The 18635-nt window shown below is 50.6% G+C and overlaps 5 protein-coding genes across 5 annotated transcripts; 2 read left to right on the top strand and 3 right to left on the bottom strand.

Annotated features, from left to right (window-relative positions):
• Positions 1 to 706: 706 nt before the first annotated feature.
• KY384_008848 (uncharacterized protein) lies at positions 707 to 9519 on the top strand (the record flags this gene model as incomplete). The annotated part of the gene is made up of 11 exons (XM_044817335.1): positions 707 to 1016; positions 1159 to 1201; positions 1311 to 2727; positions 2920 to 4704; positions 4998 to 5129; positions 5496 to 5722; positions 5765 to 6984; positions 7089 to 7772; positions 7936 to 8898; positions 8946 to 9316; positions 9367 to 9519. The coding sequence occupies 11 exons, from the start codon at positions 707 to 709 to the stop codon at positions 9517 to 9519; spliced, it is 7305 nt and encodes a 2434-aa protein (XP_044664488.1).
• A 780-nt stretch (positions 9520 to 10299) lies between these two features.
• Positions 10300 to 13949, bottom strand: KY384_008847 (putative NRPS-like protein biosynthetic cluster; the record flags this gene model as incomplete). The annotated part of the gene is made up of 9 exons (XM_044817334.1): positions 10300 to 10818; positions 10876 to 11453; positions 11531 to 12209; positions 12293 to 12714; positions 12763 to 12985; positions 13063 to 13470; positions 13529 to 13581; positions 13638 to 13787; positions 13841 to 13949. The coding sequence occupies 9 exons, from the start codon at positions 13947 to 13949 to the stop codon at positions 10300 to 10302; spliced, it is 3141 nt and encodes a 1046-aa protein (XP_044664487.1).
• A 1024-nt stretch (positions 13950 to 14973) lies between these two features.
• On the bottom strand, positions 14974 to 15432 carry KY384_008846 (uncharacterized protein; the record flags this gene model as incomplete). Its single annotated transcript, XM_044817333.1, has 1 exon — positions 14974 to 15432. One exon carries the CDS (start codon positions 15430 to 15432, stop codon positions 14974 to 14976), a length of 459 nt encoding a protein of 152 aa, XP_044664486.1.
• Positions 15433 to 15446: 14 nt separating this feature from the next.
• Positions 15447 to 16460, bottom strand: KY384_008845 (uncharacterized protein; the record flags this gene model as incomplete). The annotated part of the gene is made up of 1 exon (XM_044817332.1): positions 15447 to 16460. One exon carries the CDS (start codon positions 16458 to 16460, stop codon positions 15447 to 15449), a length of 1014 nt encoding a protein of 337 aa, XP_044664485.1.
• A 1164-nt stretch (positions 16461 to 17624) lies between these two features.
• On the top strand, positions 17625 to 18115 carry KY384_008844 (uncharacterized protein; the record flags this gene model as incomplete). The annotated part of the gene is made up of 2 exons (XM_044817331.1): positions 17625 to 17874; positions 17931 to 18115. The coding sequence occupies 2 exons, from the start codon at positions 17625 to 17627 to the stop codon at positions 18113 to 18115; spliced, it is 435 nt and encodes a 144-aa protein (XP_044664484.1).
• Between the last annotated feature and the right edge of the window lie 520 nt (positions 18116 to 18635).

The raw sequence follows: 18635 nt of genomic DNA, 5'->3' as shown, positions 1-18635 counted from the left end.
GCATAGTCCATAGCAACGCCCCAGAAGCCTAGAACGTAGGCCTTCAGGTGAAGTGGGGATCTTGCCTAACTTTTTCGACTAGCCAAGCCTACTCGACAAGCGCATGCCCTCTGTGGACGTTGATGGAAGTGGCTGACATGCAGGCAGCTGAAAATTATATGATACCGCTACTCCGCAAAGCGCTATTTTAGCTCCGTATTGTTCTTTTCGACTAGTGCTAGGGCCAAGCCATCGGCCCTCAAGCTATCACCCTTTAGGTTAGCGCCGGACGCGGTGTTGCAAATTCCCCTCATCTCCTGATCCTCTTTGTCATCCACATGCGAGAATACCATGACCTAACAAGTCTACTCTACGCCATGCACATCGCCAGGTACGAACTTTCGCCATCGTCAGTCGGGCTGGGCCACGCCACCAAAATGGTGGACACCCTCCGTACCAGGGCGGGGTTAGTGCCGATGGCCAACAAGCGAGGAAGAGAGAGCGAAAGGCAAGAGAGCAGAAAATCGAGGGGCTAATCACAAAGAGCGTCTCGGACGGAAGTCTGAGTCCGAGTTGCCTGCCATGAGTGACCCCACACAACGCTGGACCTGTACGCATGGTGATCGTTGTGTACACCAGGGACTGAGGAGTGATCCTGTAGTCCATTTCGCCAGAACACCAAACAGAGACTTCTAAGATCCGCTCACTGCAAAGTCTTGACTCCATCATGGTGACATCCCGCTCTCTTATCCTAAGAGCCCCAGACGGTTTGTCGACTGGATATAGTAGCTCCAGCAACACCCAACTTCCACCGGGATATATTTGCTTTCACTCGTCCTCTGTTCCGGACCTAACAAGCGATGTCACATATACTGCTACATTCACTCAGTCTGTGTCGGTCACGAAGGGTAACCAAACTGCTCACTACTCCGACCTGAAGTCCAAGAAGACGTTCAACTCCCCAGTCTCGCCCTACGCTCTTGATCCCTCAAGTATTCACTCGGTATATCCGCCTCCGGGTCATAGTATCTATTGGAGTAAGAACGAAGTCCATCTCAACCCAAACCTGTCTTCTTCCATGCCGTCAGGCGGAAAGACGTGACACCGTTCCAGAACCCAAGCATTGCAAATTCATATCGAGCGTCTCTCAGTCTGAGCCCGCAAGCTGACATCGATTAGATGCACTTCCTCATATCCTATTCGATGACAAGAATGCACCGTGGTGAGCCCGCTTTCTTATCCTCTAGATGTCCCCTAGCACATCTGGGTATCCAATCAATGCTTGACGCGCGTTGCTTCATTTTTGCGGTAGAAGCTAAGCGCTGTTGCAGGCTACTCAAGGTTCGGACCTCTGAGACAGCTAGTGATCAGACACCATGGCTGGCGCTTCTTGTGTTCACAGCAGATGAGCTGTCTATCACCGAGGCTCAGAAAACGGCCTTCAATCAGAAATTGGCTCCAAACGGTGGAAATGCGCTTAACCAGACATCAACATTATCATACAAGCTCAAAGCGCAGGACATACAGAAATTGAACGGAGTTGCAACGCAGCCTACCTCACTCACAGACCAAGCCCTCAAAACGGATGTCACACCTGTCGAAATCATTGTGCTACAAGGAGCATTGTTCGCTAGTCTCTTTGCCGGCAAGGATGCTAAGAGTACTGATGCTCCGGATCCCGTCCGCTTCAAGTTGATGAGTCACATCCGCACTTTCAATACGACAGGTATGGCAAACACAGACGACCCAGGCGTCTATGACCTCGCAGCCATCAATTCGCCCAGAATTGGACCATATGACCTTACATCACCGAAAACCGCGTTCGCTCATGTCGTCTCACTTCAGGGCTTGTTCGACAACAGTAATGTCACAAGAGATGGCACGAAGCCCGCTGTCCTCACGAGTCTCTACAGTTGGAGCTTTACGTATCTCCCGTCCGAATCCTTTTCGGCCCAGAAGCTCTTACAAGCCCTCGGTGACACGGTGCAACCATTAAGACCGCTAGATGCTTCCTTTCAAAAGGTACAAGCACAAGATAGTCTCGCGAAATACACGTCGACATCTCAGGACAATTGGACCAAGGATAAAATGCTAAGCGGATATAGTCTACTAAGGTATAGGACGCCCACCGGAGAGCCGACGATTGCCCTTCAACGCGGCTTTCTGACACCTACAAAGTACGATGATTTCGACTTTCCGCCGTCAGATTACGGCACAGACTTAGCGATAGTAGACGAGCAATCGGGATTTATGGACTTGACTTTCCAGATCGCCTGGGAGCTCGGCAAGACGATGGCTGTCGCGGATAGAGCTTTCTCATCTGCGCTGATGCGACTGAGGAAAGGGGTTCACGACAAGTTTCTCGACGACGCGAAGGTGGCTAAAGCAACAGCTCAAGGCGTCTTCATTGCTAAAGCCTCAGCGCCTGCTGCCTTTGCCACCGCGAATAGTACTGTAGTCACTCGACTCAACACGCAGTCTGCCTTCAAGTCTCAACGGTGGTCGACCCAACCATTAGGCTACAATCAGCGTGAGCTTTATGCTTTTACCGATTCTATTGTCAAGACGACGTACAGGCAACAGCTTCAATCGCAAGGAATCTCAGTCTTGGCCGAGGCCGTGCCTGCCTCACAGCAGTCACAGAAGCCTGCACCGAATTCCCAAGTTCCCGCTGACACCGAAACGAAGTTTAACGAGTACAATGTTCCTCAGTCGACCGACTATGCTACGGTCTTGCAATGGCTAATGGTAAGTCAAGATCATTCCTTCTTCGAGTAGAGTGAAGGCGCAAACACGCGTGGACTCGAACTTGCAAAGTTCTGACACACATGCCATTAACATCGCAGAAGTTTCTCACGGCCCTTCCATTATATTTAGCTTGTTCTTCTGGCTTTACGCATTATCTTTGAACTCTTACTAATCACGCTGTTTTACGATCAGGATCGCTGGTATTTATTTGGACTTCCATTCGCGAATCTTGTCTCTGACCCAGGCTTCATACCGAATGAGACTGTCCGTTCTTTTTATGTCGATCAAAATTGGTTCAAAACCTTCACTGACGGCGCTCTCTCCATTTGTGAACATTTTGATGAAGGTGATGATGTCCGAGAAGCGCTCAAGTTGAGCCTACACAAGTACGTGTCCGAGCCTCTACTGTCTGGCGCAGGCAAAGGCTTTGTACCACAAGTCCCGAAATGGGGCATACTACTGCGATCAGAGTTTGTCACCAAGTTTCCGGATATGCGTCTATCTGCACCATTTGTCGACTCCAAGAAACAAGGTGTACAATTGGAGGTGATACGTCATGAAAGAATTGATACCGACCTCTTGTTGATGCTCTTCGATCGCGAGCCAGGTGACTTCTCCGACCTTGGCATTACGATTAGCCCTCCAGAGCACCAGCTCACGTCCATCGTTGGAGACGACGATGGATTGAATGGTGGTAAAACACTAACGATTGTACTGAAACCGGTCTTCTCAGACCTTGCGACCAGTGGCATCAGCAGCAAATACAATAACACTCGACCTACTATACTCATCGATCCAGCTACTGTGAGCGATTACTTTGACAGCAACTCCCGGGCATTGTATCCGCAGTCTCTGGCAAACGTTGCGTCTTCTGCTTCCCAGCTCGGTTCGACAAAGTATGCGAGGGCAGCTTTCGTTGCTGCACAGCTAGTTGCATCCGTTCCTGCTTTGAATATGCTGAAACCTGGTGCTCAAAGGACCATAGCCGCCCCAGCTAGCCTTATCACTTCAAAGCAACGGGTACTTCCAGCCCTGAAGCCCGCGCCTGCTCGACGTCCACTGCGGTCTGTCGAAGGAGCCTCTCAATTACCTACCTATGCTACGCCCGTCAACCAAATGATCAGAGCTCTAGCAAAGACAGACCTTCAGGTAACCGAGGACAATATTGTGATTGGAACCTTCTTCGTTCTATATCAGATACCGAATATCTTTAATCCTGGGCCAAAACTGCAAGCGCCAGAGGTCAGACAAGCTCGTCGAAAAAACACTCCGTATATTCAAAGCCAGCAATGCCAGCTTAGCACAGATGTATACAATTTACGTTTTGCACAATCGACCAATCCGGACTCTGGGCCATACCAAATTGGACTGGTGTCACTCTATCCTTTATCATTAGGCTTCAAGACAGACCTTCAAATTGACACCAAATCTCTCGCAACATCACGCTACGATCTGTCAAGGCTCTCCTTTTGGATATCGGTCGGACCTTGCACCCCTGGTAACACGCCAACAACCCTACTTGCGCCGTTCCCAGACAACAAGCCGCCTTCCACCTTGACACCGAATGCTTTAGGTGAGTGGCCAGCTCAGCCTGCATCCAGCGGGTCGAAGGCGTACGGCGTCATACTTCCCAAAGTCCGTACTGTGGGCCTAGGATGTCGCTGGAGAGCGCAAACGTCATATACAGCGGCTAAAGGTAACACGCCAGCCACTTTCACTATTGATCTATGGCCAAACAACAAAAGCGGTCTTGACTACCCCATTGTTCCCGCGTGGGATCTACTCAGGCACAAAGACGCCAGCATCGTGGTCGAGGGAGTACAAGTCAACTGCTTTGAAGGCTTACAACCCAATTATCTTGGAGCAGGTAGTAGTGCGGTGAACTTCCAGATGCCAATCTACGAAGAGTACACGAATCATGATGGCTCAAGCTATTCGGTTGGGACGTACACCAATGTGATTACGTACGGTGTCGACGTAAGAAGTTCGAGGATTACCCCAAAACTTCACTAGCTTCATGTCTTTAGGCTCGAATCCTAAGAAGATGACAGAATTGTTCCATGAAAAGATCCAATATTAAGTGGCCCACTGCATGCGCGTTCTGCATAGATCAAACTCGCGACCCAGCCGTGCATGCGAGGCAGAGAGATCCTCGTCCGGTGGAAAGAACGAAAATTGAACTAGAGACCTCGACCCTACCGTGGCCAAGCTACGGGTTTCACTAGTGCGCGCTGAGATTCACGAGATGCCACTGTAGTCATGCTGATTAGTGTAGTAACTGGGGAAGTTACGCAATACGAGATGTCAACAATGTGACCAAGACATGCAAGCCACTTTTCTACGCCACCAGCTCGGTTGAACTTGGCAATCAACTAGATCTGGCCAGGCAGGACCAGACCACTGTGTCCTGACAGTGCGGGTGACTGCCACGTAGCTGGGCTCCCACTACTGCAAGCCATGTATTGCGGTTCGCGAGCTCGCGTATTTCCGAACGGCGTTGTTCATAGCGGCAGATTGAATTCGCACGCTAATGCAACACCAAAGTGGTTGGATTAGTGCCATGCCACCAACATTTAGCTTGGGTCAAACGGGCTTCACCATCGAAAACTCAACCGCCACCGCTGCCCGGAGAAGGAGAAGTTCGTTAATTTGGCGGAAAAGGCAGTCTTCCTTGGCGGACTGCAGCGCTCATCATCCACGATTATCTCAGATCGTAGTTGCTGGTTCAACACTGAACATCGTTTGCAAAAGAGATGACGTCTAATCAGGTATGGGTGCCCATGAAGCTTGATGCCTATCTCAACTCTGGGCCACAATATGAGTCGCAAAGTGATCCACGGGAGCGAGCCTATCTCGCGCCATTCAACGATCCGAACTTCCAGGGATTGCAGCTTGACAGCAGGAATCTTCAGAATGACATCTTTGAGCATCACAAGAGTGCACCCTATATGGGTGCCGTGGATCGCACTCGTAAGCAACAGCGACGCCAAGGCGTGTATGCTAATCCATTGCCCTAACACTTGACATCGTCTGACAGTGGCAGATACCTCCATTGGAGTCTTCCTAAGATGTACCGTGTTGGACTCGCGGCGTCGGACAGTACGGACAGTAAGAAAAGCATGACAGATCAAGCAAGGCTTGCTGGGTATCCCGAAAACAACATTCAGCCAGGACAACCGCTGTTTCGTCCTATCCCCAATCGTTGGTTTGTCTGGCGAACTGTTCGAGGAGCTCGAGGTACCAAGTACAACAACCAGATCTGGATCAAAAATAAGTCAGACGGGACTGAAAGGCAGTATACCTTTTATGACTCCAATGCATCCGAGTTCGCCGCTGTGAGAGATTGTTTCATGGTGGAAAGCGTGAGTTCATCCTATCCAACCCCTTTCGCAAAAAGTCTGCAACGTCAGGCAGAAACCATTTGGAGTCAAACGGATTTCAATCTGACCCAAACCCAGGATCGTATCCGTAGCATCACCGACCAGACCGCTATCCCACCGACTGAAGACATTGAAGTCAGTGCTACACCATTCGTCAACACTTCAGCGCCATTGAGCGAGCAAGGTCAGCTGTTCATGGGCAAAGCCTCTTGGATCAATGGGCCTCCTGGCTGGGATGGTAACGACAACCAACCCCCAAGTAATCCAACGCCAATCACTGTGCAACGAGTCGGGAATCCCTACTTTCCAGATTTTCAGCCTCAAAACAGTTCTGTTTTATCCTTCTTCGATGATCTTAGCGTCCGAGGACAAGATGCTGTTTTCTGCCAAGGGTCGATTTCTTACACCGTGGTTGGCTATCATACCCGTACTCTAGATGACCCTTTGTTCCTTGACATGAATTATGACAAAGGCCAAACTCCTCAGCAAAGACTAGATGCTTGTTCTTTGAAAATTGATAACCAGCTCAACAGCGATGATACTACGTGGAAAGATGCAGCCTTGAACCCAGCAACTCAGGCTAGTATGCGGACACTCTGTTACGGAAACATGTTCAATCTTACCTGGAGTAATCCTAAGAGTGAGGAAGCAGTTCGAGCTGACTTCGTCACCCCTGCGGATGTGCTCCAGAAGTCCTTAGTAACATCACATCCTGTTTCTGTGGGAACAAATCCGATCGATGCTTTGTTTGGCTGGTTGAGGTCGACTGAGGATACAGGAGTTAAGTCGACCGACGACATCAAACGATCGCTTCTCAAGATCCAGACGCTGGTTTTAGACTACAACGATAACATTGACTCGCAATTTTCAGCCGAAGGTACGTCCCTTTTCTCTCTTCTGCGGACATCAAGACTCGAGTCGCTCGATTTTCAAGTCGTCGCTGCCCTGATTTATATGACTAAATCACTAAATCATACGCAGACCTCCTCGCGACGAACAATTTTGTACCTTCCGCGGGAGGAGCAGCTTGGCACTTTAAAGCACCGGATGACTCGAAAGTTACTACGCAACCGGTGATACCAACGCCACAGCAAGCTTTGGATCTCCGCACGCTCAACATGATCCAATCTCGACTCAACGCAATTATACGTGAACAACAACGCCTGAAATGCGAACTCTTTTGCGCTTGGTGGACGTATGTTGCAGACAAAGATAATACCCAAGTGTCAGCATTTAACACGGCAATCAATCAGGTGCCAGACTTACAGAAGCGTATCAAGGCTAATGCCGATTACAAGAACGGCAATGTTGGTGCCATTGCTACCTTGAACGCTGCGATTGCGACTCAGAAGGCGAAGCTGGGACTGCTGCAAGTTGGCCAGCACCCATCCTTCTACATTCAGCGGGATCCGACACTCTTCCTCGCTGGACTTTCTTCGAAATGGCCTAGCGATTGGGACCAGAACCTCCAAGTAAGGATCAATCCGCAGAATTTCATGGGAGGGGAACCCATGGGATTCCCCAAGTTTCCACGATTTCAACCATCTGATATGCCGACGGGAAAGCTACCTACTGCATTGAATGACACGATATCCAAGATCATCAGCGAAGGGGAATTTGGCTCGATCGGACAAGTTCCGTTCCGGAGTACGCCTAAGTACTTTGGTGAGTTAGCTCAGTCCTTGACTACGTTGAAAGGAGTGGTTGTCCGGTAGTACGATGAGTGACCCTCGCGGATGGCGGATATGTACTGCTTATCCCTGAATCACTCTCATATCTAGAATGACTGTTTATATGTAGGGAAGCTGACATATCAATAATTGCACAGGTGGACAAGACACACAGAGTTTGCGGAATGGCTGGTTCCCGCTTTTCATCGAGTGGGAAGCGGAATACTATCACATACCTTTCGATCAGTGGCAGTTCACCGCCAGAGGGAAGGACGCTCGCTATGGTTACGGCCTTACCCCAGACTCAAATCCGGCAGATCCCAATACACAGGGCGACTTTCGTCTCCTAAAGGGGCGCTGTCCCATCTTGCCTCAGGCGGGTTCAATTCTAGCCGCCACTCTCAAGCAGATATTCTCAAAAGACCCAGACAATCCGATGTCAACCTCAGATCGGGACAACTTGATCAAACAAGCAAGTTCACTCGACTTTCTCTCCAGCCCGATGACAGGTCTTACCGAGCAATTAGTCACTTGTGTTCAAGGCTTACATACGCTACCAGTGAAGAACACCACATCAGGCCCTCAAATGCTGCCTGGTGCTCCAGGCGCCAACATTGGCTTCAGCGCTCCTGAAGACTTTACAGTAATGGCGGGCGCAACTTCGAAGACGCCCTTCGCTTCCCTAGTTGATATCCCCGCAGATCCGAATAAGTACAGCCCGTTTAAGCCGTGCATTCATGGACAGCTGCGCTTTACAAAGCTCAATATTATCGACAAATTCAATCAGATTGTGCAAGGGATTCAGACATACTCCGATTTAGGGAAGGGCATTGGTCCAACTCCAACTCCGTTATTTCCATGTTTAGGGGATTCATACTCGGTGGACTATTCGAACGATGGCAGTTCACCGAAGATTGTACTCCCGCGTCAAAACGGCGATACAAAATGTCCGTTCATACAGCTGCCGCCGAGCATCAACCAAAACGCACGTGTCAATGCGCACTTCCTAACAGAAGATGCCGCTCCTACCTGGAGGTCTCTTGATGAGTGGGAGAACCCAGTGAGAGGATGGCTCGTTATCAACCAAGCCAATAGAAGCTTGCAAGTGTTTACTTTCGACGGTAGGCGCCATCTTCTGACTTGCAATACCTGCTTACCAATTCTGCAGGACGCTTTGTGCGTGAATATGCTGTCGAAAGCAAGTATCCGCTCAAAAGACCATTTGCGGAAGACCAGACACTGCTGAATAGCCTTGATCCCGTGCTGAAGAGCTTCATGACGCAGTTCGTTCGACCAGGCTACTTGCAAGGCGTTTTCAGGACGCTTACAGAGGTGACGGAAGCGATCCAAGCAACACCTTCATCGTATGCGGACTCAATGCTCAGCGTTCTCGGCCGGCCTCTTGCTCTAACAACATTTGGCATCAACCTCGAGCTGGCTGAGTCTCCTCTGAAGAACAAGAGCACTGTTGCAAACAAAGTCAGTCCTAAAGACTTGACAAGCTACAACTTCGGCCTCAAGATCGGCGACAAAGACAATGTAAGTCAACATGGGAGTTGAGTCTGACCATCTCTTACACTCCCAAACAGGTGTACGACGGCCTATATGGTTATTTCACCACAGCTCCAGACCTCAAGAACGGCGTCGACGTCAACTGGAACGACTTCTACACCTACCACCCCCGGCCGCCGACGACCCTACCATCGCCGGCGACCCATCTCGCTCCATGCCTCAAGACGTGACTCTACAACCGTTCTACGCAGACCCACACGTCGGCGATATCAGCGACCCAGTCCCCTACTCCACACAGCGCATGCAGAACCTCGCCACCTTCGTCGGCATCCTCGACCCCTTCACCCCTCTCAATCTCTACACCGCCCTCCTCCCCATCCAGCAGCTCTCTCTCCCCCCTTCGCCATCGACACCGGCGTCAAAGAGATCTGCACCTTCTTCAAAATGGGCCCGCTGTTGATCCCGGGCGATGTGCCCGCGTACGAGGCTAGCAAAGCCGTCACGACGGACTACAGGCTCGACGATGCGGTGAATGCGCCCAAGACGACTGGGTCGCTGAAGGTGCCGAGTGTGGGCTTGGGAGATTGGGCTTGGTTGCAGCCGTTTTGGGATAAGGATGCCGCGGTGGGGGGGATACGAGGTATAATGCGCTTGATGTCAAGGCGGCGACGGGTGGGAAGCCCGGCTGGGAAGATGCGCCGTATACGGCTGTGGAGGGCTATTTGCAGCAGAGGAGGCCTTTTACTAGTATGAAGTAGTTGAGTAACACTGCGCCATGAATAAAGCATGTGTCACACTGTCGTCAGTCGGTCGGCTTCATGAATTCGACCAACCTTATTAATGAATGAGCTAGCTAAATGATCAATAATCGCTGCTGCAATGTAGCTTCAAGATGGTCAAAAAGACTGTCTTTACATCACTTCGAGATGATACTATCATTCATGCTCAGGAATGCTATCGCTTTCATTGTCAAGAAGTCACCGATCTCTCTCATGGGTGCCTCGCCCAGTTCAGAAAGCCCATTGCTTCATCCAAGCTTCCATCCACACAGTGCCCACCGGTTTCAACCCAGCTAAAGTCCCACTTTTCATTTCAGAGCGCTCCGTCTCCAGTCTCGGCATCATCAGGCCGGCCTCCGCATCGCGTCTCAAAGCATCAAAAAAGTCCAGTAATTTGAGCCCAGGGTTTTGCGAAACATCCACAGTCTGAGGCTGTGAGCTGGAAAGCATAGCAACCCACTCAGCCCAGGAAACAACTTTGACATCGGGGTCGCTAAAGCTGTTCTTAACGACAGAGACCAGCTCGTCCCACATTGAAAACTCGGGGTTGACGGCGTGATAGACTGGTATCGTCTTTTCGAGCTCGACTTCCACCTCATGGAAGCCATCTTGTCGTTCATGATGGAGCTCCGCTGCTGCAGCAAGCTCGACGACGATGTTCCCGAGAAGGTCAACGGGAATCCAGTCGACTAGGTTCATGGAACCCAAGGTGGCGGGTAGCGAACGAAGGAACTTTGAACTTCTGATGATCTAAAAGTCATCAGCTTGAGCAACTCTTCGCGTGGGTATAAAGCAAGGTCAGCTTACAGTAGGGACCCACTCTTGTTTCGACCACATACCCTCCGACCGCAGTACGGGCCCAGCCACCTGTCCCACTCGACAAATCGCACCGTTCAATCCGCTGTGTTCGTAAGCATCCTGCAGTATGAGCTCGCACACCTGCTTTGACGCGCCGTAGCCGCCGTGAACAGTCGTCAAGCTATCGACCGGCGCCTCTAGCACCTCCGCACGATCTTTCAGATGACTGACGGTGGCCATGGTTGACACGAAGAACAGGAATGGCGAGCGCTTGCTTCGCAGGCAGAAATCAATGATATGCCGAACGCCGCGGACTTGCGGCTCAAAGGACACGATGCTCATGTTGAAGTTCACTGGCCACTGACAGTGGATGATATGCGTGGTCTGCTGCAATAGAATATCATACGGCTCATCATCGAGCCCGAACTTAGGCTCTGAGAAGTCGACTTGATAGAATTGTACGCGTTCTGCGGGCCAGTCGGTTGTCAAACCCCGAGCTTTGTTGACTTGAGTTTGTTTCTCCGCGCCGTTAGATGCCCGATTGAGGCAGAATATCCGTCCGACATTTGCCTGGCGAAGCAGAGCCTCTAATATATATGAGCCCAAGGACCCAGTACTCCCACTCAGAATAACAGTGTTGCTGTCCAAGGGGGAGGGCGAGAACGAGCACCCGAGATTTGTGGCAGGTTCGCAGTATATTTAGCTCGATATTCCTCCAATTTCTCCGTTTGCATCTCGACCGGGCTTTTATGAGCCCCCTTAACATCATTCACCAGGTTGAAGAACGCGCTTGCGAGTTGATTGATGGTAGGGTTCAGATATACGAAATGCGGTGCAAATGCCGACTTCAGGGTTGAGTCTTTGATGTATCTCTCAGCTGCTGACCTAAGACATCTGACGGCGCGGACAGAAAGCACAGAGTCGAGACCTGCGCCAAAAAGGTCGTCGTCGAGCCCTACCTCTTTATCTGAAGAGAGCGATATCATCATAAGTCTCTGAATGTCCTGCGCGGTTGATTCGAGGGATGTAGCGTCGATCATTGTCTCGAAGCTTGGTGCGTCTCCTCTTCCCAGCCTCTCGTAAAATTGCTCGACTTCGGATCCATAAAGAGTCTCGGTCATGCGACGCTTGACCGTGCTCTTATCAGTTCGAGCGAACGGCATGTCAGGCTTCGCAAACAGAATGTGCTCTTTTGTGATAGTTGCATACGAAGGTTTAGACTTGGTAGCTTGCCTCACTGTCTCGTAGATACTGTTTAGGAGTGTTTGGTGCTCCTCCGCCGACCTTGCTCGGGGATTCACCAGTTCAACGAGAAGCGAGGCCTGGAAGTATCCGGTCCCAATCTTTTGTATCATCAGCAAATGTATTGCAGACGGGGAATCAGAGCTAATACGAAAGTGAATATTGGGCGGAGATTGAGACTGACTATTAGGCATGCGCTGACAGCTGGATGGCTGTTGATAATAGCTTCCATATCTTTGGGGTGAATCTTGTAACCGTTCGATAGCACAACTACATCATCCGTTCTCCCACTGTATATCCAAAGGCCAGGCTTTGTCGGATGTCGGGCATAGAGGTCTTTGAGTGACATTTCTTGTATATCTGGGAATGTGTGAAAGATGCCTTGGAAAAAGCCAACCTTGCCTTCGTCCCGCACGATGCAGTGCTCGAAGACCCCAGGCTCGATCTCTTTAAAATCGAAATTGGCATATGGGTGAAAAGCAAAATAGATCCAGTCTTCCCGCTCGACCAGCAGGCTTCCCATAAAGAGACCTTCCGTTGTGCCTGTAAGGTTCATGACTCGTACTGAAGGCGTCACCTTGTTCGAGCTGTCATATCCGACAGGACCTTTTTGGAGTCAGTCAATACTCCTCAAAGAATGGATGCTTTGGTTACCCCCAGATGCGATGATCATCTTAGCGTCCTTGAACTTCCCGTGAATCGCCGAGGTTTCCCCAATCTCATCAACGATGGAAGGGACGATATGCCAAATTTTGACCTTCGCGTGATCGAGAAGTGAGTCGATCAGAGCTAGACTGGCAGGGACATGAGCAGGACCAAGCACGTTGCAGGTGCCGTAAAAGGCATTGATCAAAACATTCATCACCATCGCTGCGCTCTAATGAGCGAGTGGGTTAGCGCAGAAATCAATCAGACTGGGGCTGCCGAGAGAAAACTAGAGCTGGTATCACGTACATGGTAGAAGGGAAAGGATGAGTAGAACCGATCTCCTTCCTCAAAAACCACCACCCATGGAGGACGACCAAGATGCTTTGGAAGCAGGCGCGTGGCATCCAGGGTAGCAAGCATCGAGTGCTTCCAGATGATAGGTTTCGGATTACCCGTCGAACCGGAAGTGTGCAGGACACAGAACGGCTCCGATGAAGCCTCTTGGAATGTCTTGTTGTACGGAAACCCAGGGACTGGCGTGCTTTCCAAAAGCTCGTCGATTTCCGGAATCGTCAGCACCTTCGTAGGTCGGCGAGCCAGGATCTGAGATTGTAACTCAGGATGGGTTTTAGGTAGCAACCAGATGTTGCAGTCAGTTGCCTCGAGGAGTGCCAGATCTGCCTCAATACTATTGCGCGGAGAGATAATGACGGCCTAACACATTAGTCAATCGACGTGGTCCTGATAGCACTCTCCTGGTTGGTATGAGTACCTTGTATCCAGCCTTGATACATCCAATGACCACCAGAGCGTATCTTATATCATCTATCTACGACTCAGCAAAAGCAATTCGAGACATGACTTCCCCCGCAGCAACTTACGTGGACCAATGTAGCCAACAGACGGGAAAGATATGCCTTTCCCTACTTCAGCATCAAGCAACCAAGCGACCTTGTCAACTGCATCGGCAAACTCGCGAGCAGAGATATCGGTGAATTCTTGTGAGACCGCGCTCGAAGAAATTGGAACAGCTAGCAAGAAGTCAGGGGAGGATTTGTGTCATTCATCAGCTCAAGGCGCGTACTTTGTGACATAGAAGGGATAGAGTAGACAGGACGTTCAGGCTCGATGCGAGCTCGCTCGTCGATAATGTTGGGAATGAGCCGCCGGCCATATGGCTCGGTGGTAGCCATAGTGATGCGTTGATGCTGCTGTGCATGTGCTACTACGCTTTCTGGAGTTGAGGGAAGATCACAGCGTCGGAGCAGGATGGTCACAAAGTTGGCGTCTCTCGCAGCTTTTCTCGCCTTGCAAACGTTCTAAGTTCAGTCCTGAATCGTTAGGGCTCAATGGTGGGAAGCCCGTCTTTTGTTGAATCGGTACGTTGAGTCAAGCGATTTGCTTACGACGCTGGCACTATGTTATGCAAATCATTTGCGTCTTCGTCTGTAGCCATCTCTGCTTCTACTGATAGATTTATCATCGAGAAGTCTGGATAGGGCGTCCTGCGTCATAGCATGAAGATTTGTGACCTTGGGACTCAACAGGGATTTGAGCGCGTCGATCCCGAACTCGATGATTTCGAGTACCTTGTCATTCTGATACAATAGCATTATACCATAGTAGCTCCACGGTCACATCGAACATTCGACTTCTATGGGCCACGGGATTTCCCTGTAAGCCATTTTCGGAAAACGCCCGGTCCAATTGTTTGCTATACTAATCGGTCCGTAAAGCTCCGCGGACGGAAGATCATCATCGATATCCTAGCTCGCGGAGTCTCTGGTACCATAGAACCGACTTCCATTACGAATGGCGTAACATTGATCGGTCTTGAAATGCTGCCTGATGAACACTTTCGATGGCTATCTTTGCCACATCGTCAACGCAAAGCCTCCGCTGAAGGTACTCAAAAAATCTGTCATGAGGGGCATGGCAGTATCAGAATCGTGGAATTTTGAGAATTGCGCCTCCATTTGTAAGAAAGGCTCGATGCTAGACGAGAGAATTTCGGAGCAGGTTCGACGTTAGCCCAAAGTAGGTTTGTAATAGTATGGCAAATATATACGCAGTCAGGCTGCGGACCATGATCCCAAAGCTTCAACTTCCTACAATGAGCAGTATAGATCTACTTTCGGCTCCCTCAAATATCTGGCAGGCAGACCTGACCCTTACCACTCCCCCAATAATAGGCTGCCGCACTACGACTAGTACACATCACATCCCCTCCTTCACAAGAGGCATAGCCTTAAACCCCACCGCCCGCCCATGAACCTGCCCCGCCTGCGGGAAAGCCAGACTCAACTTCTCATCATTGTACAGCGCCTGATGTATAGGGAGTAAAAGTCTCGGACGACCTTCGAGAGCCGGTCGTTGCTGGCATGCCGTATGGAAATGGTCTTCTCGAACAACGAGGGCGGGTATGGTCTGTACATCACGAAATCGCTCTACCAGCCCCATTTTGCTCCATACTAATGCAGCACAGCGACTACCGCGGATGGCGGCGAGGACTTCGGCAAGATCGACTTTCCATTTCAGCCCGAGGCCGTGGGAGGTGCAGAAGGCGTCGAGCTCCACGGCGTGGTCGGGGGTAGTTAGGGCGGTTGGACGCTCGGCGATTAGGCGTAAGACCATGGTTGCGGTTGCGCGGTGGTTGCCGTCGATGATCACGGTCATGTGTTTTCCTGCTTCTATTGGAAGGGATGGGTAGGATGACACTGTGATCGGGGCGATGGAACAGTAGCCCCCGTTTTGCGAGGGGCCCTAGTGAGCATCTCTTCGATGATGCGGAGGACATGTCCTGGAATGGAAAATTCCGATCGCGGTAAATCGTCTAGTGGCACATCGCCATAGGGCAGTTGTTGGTGGCCAGTGAAATGGATGTAGTTGACGGACTCCAATAATGGACAGGAGAGGAACAAGGCCTCTTGTGCTGCTTGTGCCGCTGCCGCGTGCCACCGCAGTTTCTTCAACACAGTGCCGGGCATGTGGCTCCTCGAGCTGGCTAGAGTAGTCATCATATAGGTAAAAATGTCTACCGCTTTGCTGGAGACGCTTTCCAAGCACCCCAGCGGATCTTTGAGGAAAGTGAAGATTTGCAAGAAGGTCCTGACGTGCTCGAAGTGACCCTCGGAAATCCCAATGACAATCTCCCTCAAAGCGCCTTCCCAGAGCTGCAAAGCTTGACTGGAGGCAGCACGATCCGTCCCATAGTCGACTGGGACGGCAATGAACCTCGACTTCTGGCAAGGCGCAGTGGGCGATCCTTGTTGTTTCTGCATCAGACTTGTGACGCGTCGCGTTTCTTGCTTGATGATTCTTTCGAGCCAAGGAAACGTCCGTCGCCAAGCAGTCAATACTGAGGCTGAGGACAAGATAGATCGGACAGGGGCGATGCATTCGCTTGGCATGCCTCGCTCAGGCAATTTCGAGAGCATGTAGTTCATTCTTCCCATCTCGCTTTCCAGATCTCCGTGCACGAGCCAGTCATCGTGGGCGTAGTATTTTGCGAACACTGTCTCGGCGGTCGGAAACAACTTCGGAGGTCGACTTTCTAATAGCGACGCTGAATCGAAGACTCTGAGGAGGGCCAAGTCGACGAGATCCTCGAATTTGGGATTCACAATATCAGCTGGGACGATTCTGCTTTCTGGTGGTTTGGTGTAGGTTTTTGGCCGCTCTTGACCACGAATCTGTGAATCCATGGGCTTGTTGGTTTCTGTCAGAAGCTGCAAAGGTCGTCCTGTCCTTTACTAAAGAGTGTGGGCGCGTGAAACCGTGGAGATTGTGAGTTTCTGCTCGGCAAGCTGATGAGTTGGACACAGCAATACATCATGTCGAACTGCTGAGAGAAATGTTGGCTCCATAGGCTCAATATCAGCTCGATGGTGCTAGCCACGAGAAATCTGCCAGGGCAAGACAAAGTTTGTTCTCCATCTCTTCTTGTGTGCACAGAAATACTTCATCACGTAACAGATTTTTGGTTCGGATGGCTCGCAAGAGCTAATAGACTGTCAAGTCTCGCCTTTCCTTTTTAGGATCTTGCCGAAAATGCCGGAATGTCTGACCGGCTACCTTCTTGTAAGCAAAAGCTTTTGTTGCCCCAATCAAGCGTCTACAGCCCAGATGAGCATTTGTTTCACATATCTCGTCATCGGCTCATTACAAGAAGATTGTTTGGAACAAGCTTTTACCAGAGAAGGTCAGCTTGAGCTGAGTGAACCTCATAAAGTAAAGCGCCTGGCTAGTCCTGAAATGCTTGTTCAATCCGCTAGTGAGATTATCCCTCCGAAGTGTCCGAGATCGACCAACTTCGCCTTCCATGCCTAGTAACGGTCCGTTCCTACCGCTCAGACACAGTGTTTGAGCTCGGATTGGCCAGACATATTACGTAAGAGTATGAGCGGGCAGTGATACCGGGGTTGAATGTAGATCATACTATGGGGACGAAAGCGCAGGTCAATTTATCCATCGGCCTAAGCCATAGCTGGCTCCTCGATTATTCGCCTCAACAGCTCTCTAATGCTCCACAGGGGAGACCGCCACCCATCGTCATAGTGGTCAAACCAAGAGGTTTCATCTGAGAGCAAGTCCGTAATTTAGGAAGCTACATCATAGGACGACCCCTTCTCTCGAGCTGCGTATGATCGAAGACCATTCCATCTTACCTCTGCTTACTCAGCTCCGCTTCCCTTACCTTCATGAAAAGTCTTACTTGCAGGGCATACCTACATCATACTTATATTCCTACTCTTGCGTACTAGGCCTTCTTTTCATGAACAACTATCCCAGCTGGTTTCCAACAAACGCTAAGCTAGTTCAGAATCATCGCAGGCACTCTCTTGGACGAGCTGCCATTCGCTGATAACATGGGCGTGACTCATGAGAAAGACATTGCTGCAAGCAGTAATGATGGCTCGCAAGACTCTTCTTCCTCAGAGGCCGCAACATCGTCATCGCACAACTCCATCACCGAACAACACGAGGCCGACGAACCCTCTAAAGAAGAACTGGAAACCCTACGACGTGTAGGGAGCAAAGTGCCAAACTCTGCATGGATGGTGGCGACCTTCTCCGGGGCTGAGAGATTCGCCTTCTACGCTATGCAATCACCTTTGCGTAAAAAAAGCGAGCGCTCTCCGACTATACGGACCCTAGCTGACCTATATTTCTAGAAAATTACATACAGAATCCAGCTGAAGACTTTGGAAGGCCAGGCGCTTTGGGTATGGGCCAGTCGGCGGCTACTGCTCTCAATTCCGCCCTCGAGTTGATATGCTACACTACGCCCGTACTGGCAGGCGTACTCGCGGACGGTCGTTGGGGTCCTTATAAGACGCTTGTGGTCTCCTGCTGGTAAGGTGGTTCCTAGAAGCTGACTAGGTGACATTCTAACACATGAAGTTTTTACCTGTGCGGTTTGCTGTTACTCGTATTAACATCTCTCCCGCCGGCCATAGAAGCAGGAGCGGGCTTAGGAGGCCTTATTGCGTCATTCATCCTAATAGGCCTCGGTGTTGGAGGAGTAAAATCCAGTGTTGCGCCCTTCACAGGTATTGTGCTCCTGACGCTGCAAGCTGGTTGGTCTTTAACTGATTGTGGATGACCCGCGAAGCCGATCAGTTGCGCGAAACCGGAAAACGCGTCTCGGTTCTCGAGACAGGCGAGCATGTCATTGTGGACCATGAAGTGAACGTGAGACGGGTCTACAGCACCTTTTACTGGTGTACAAATGTTGGCGCGCTTTCAGGTTTGGCAAGTACGACTATGGAGAAATATCTTGGTTTCTGGACTTCCTTTCTGCTTGCGCTGGGAGCACTGGCTTTTGGTACCCTGGTGCTTGTCCTGGGACGCAATAAATACTGTCAGTCCACTCTTCG

Source organism: Bacidia gigantensis (assembly GCF_019456465.1).
Source record: "Bacidia gigantensis strain McMullin 20006 chromosome Unknown scaffold_268, whole genome shotgun sequence".
In the NCBI taxonomy this organism is placed as follows: domain Eukaryota; kingdom Fungi; phylum Ascomycota; class Lecanoromycetes; order Lecanorales; family Ramalinaceae; genus Bacidia; species Bacidia gigantensis.
This window is presented reverse-complemented; position numbering and strand designations above follow the sequence as displayed.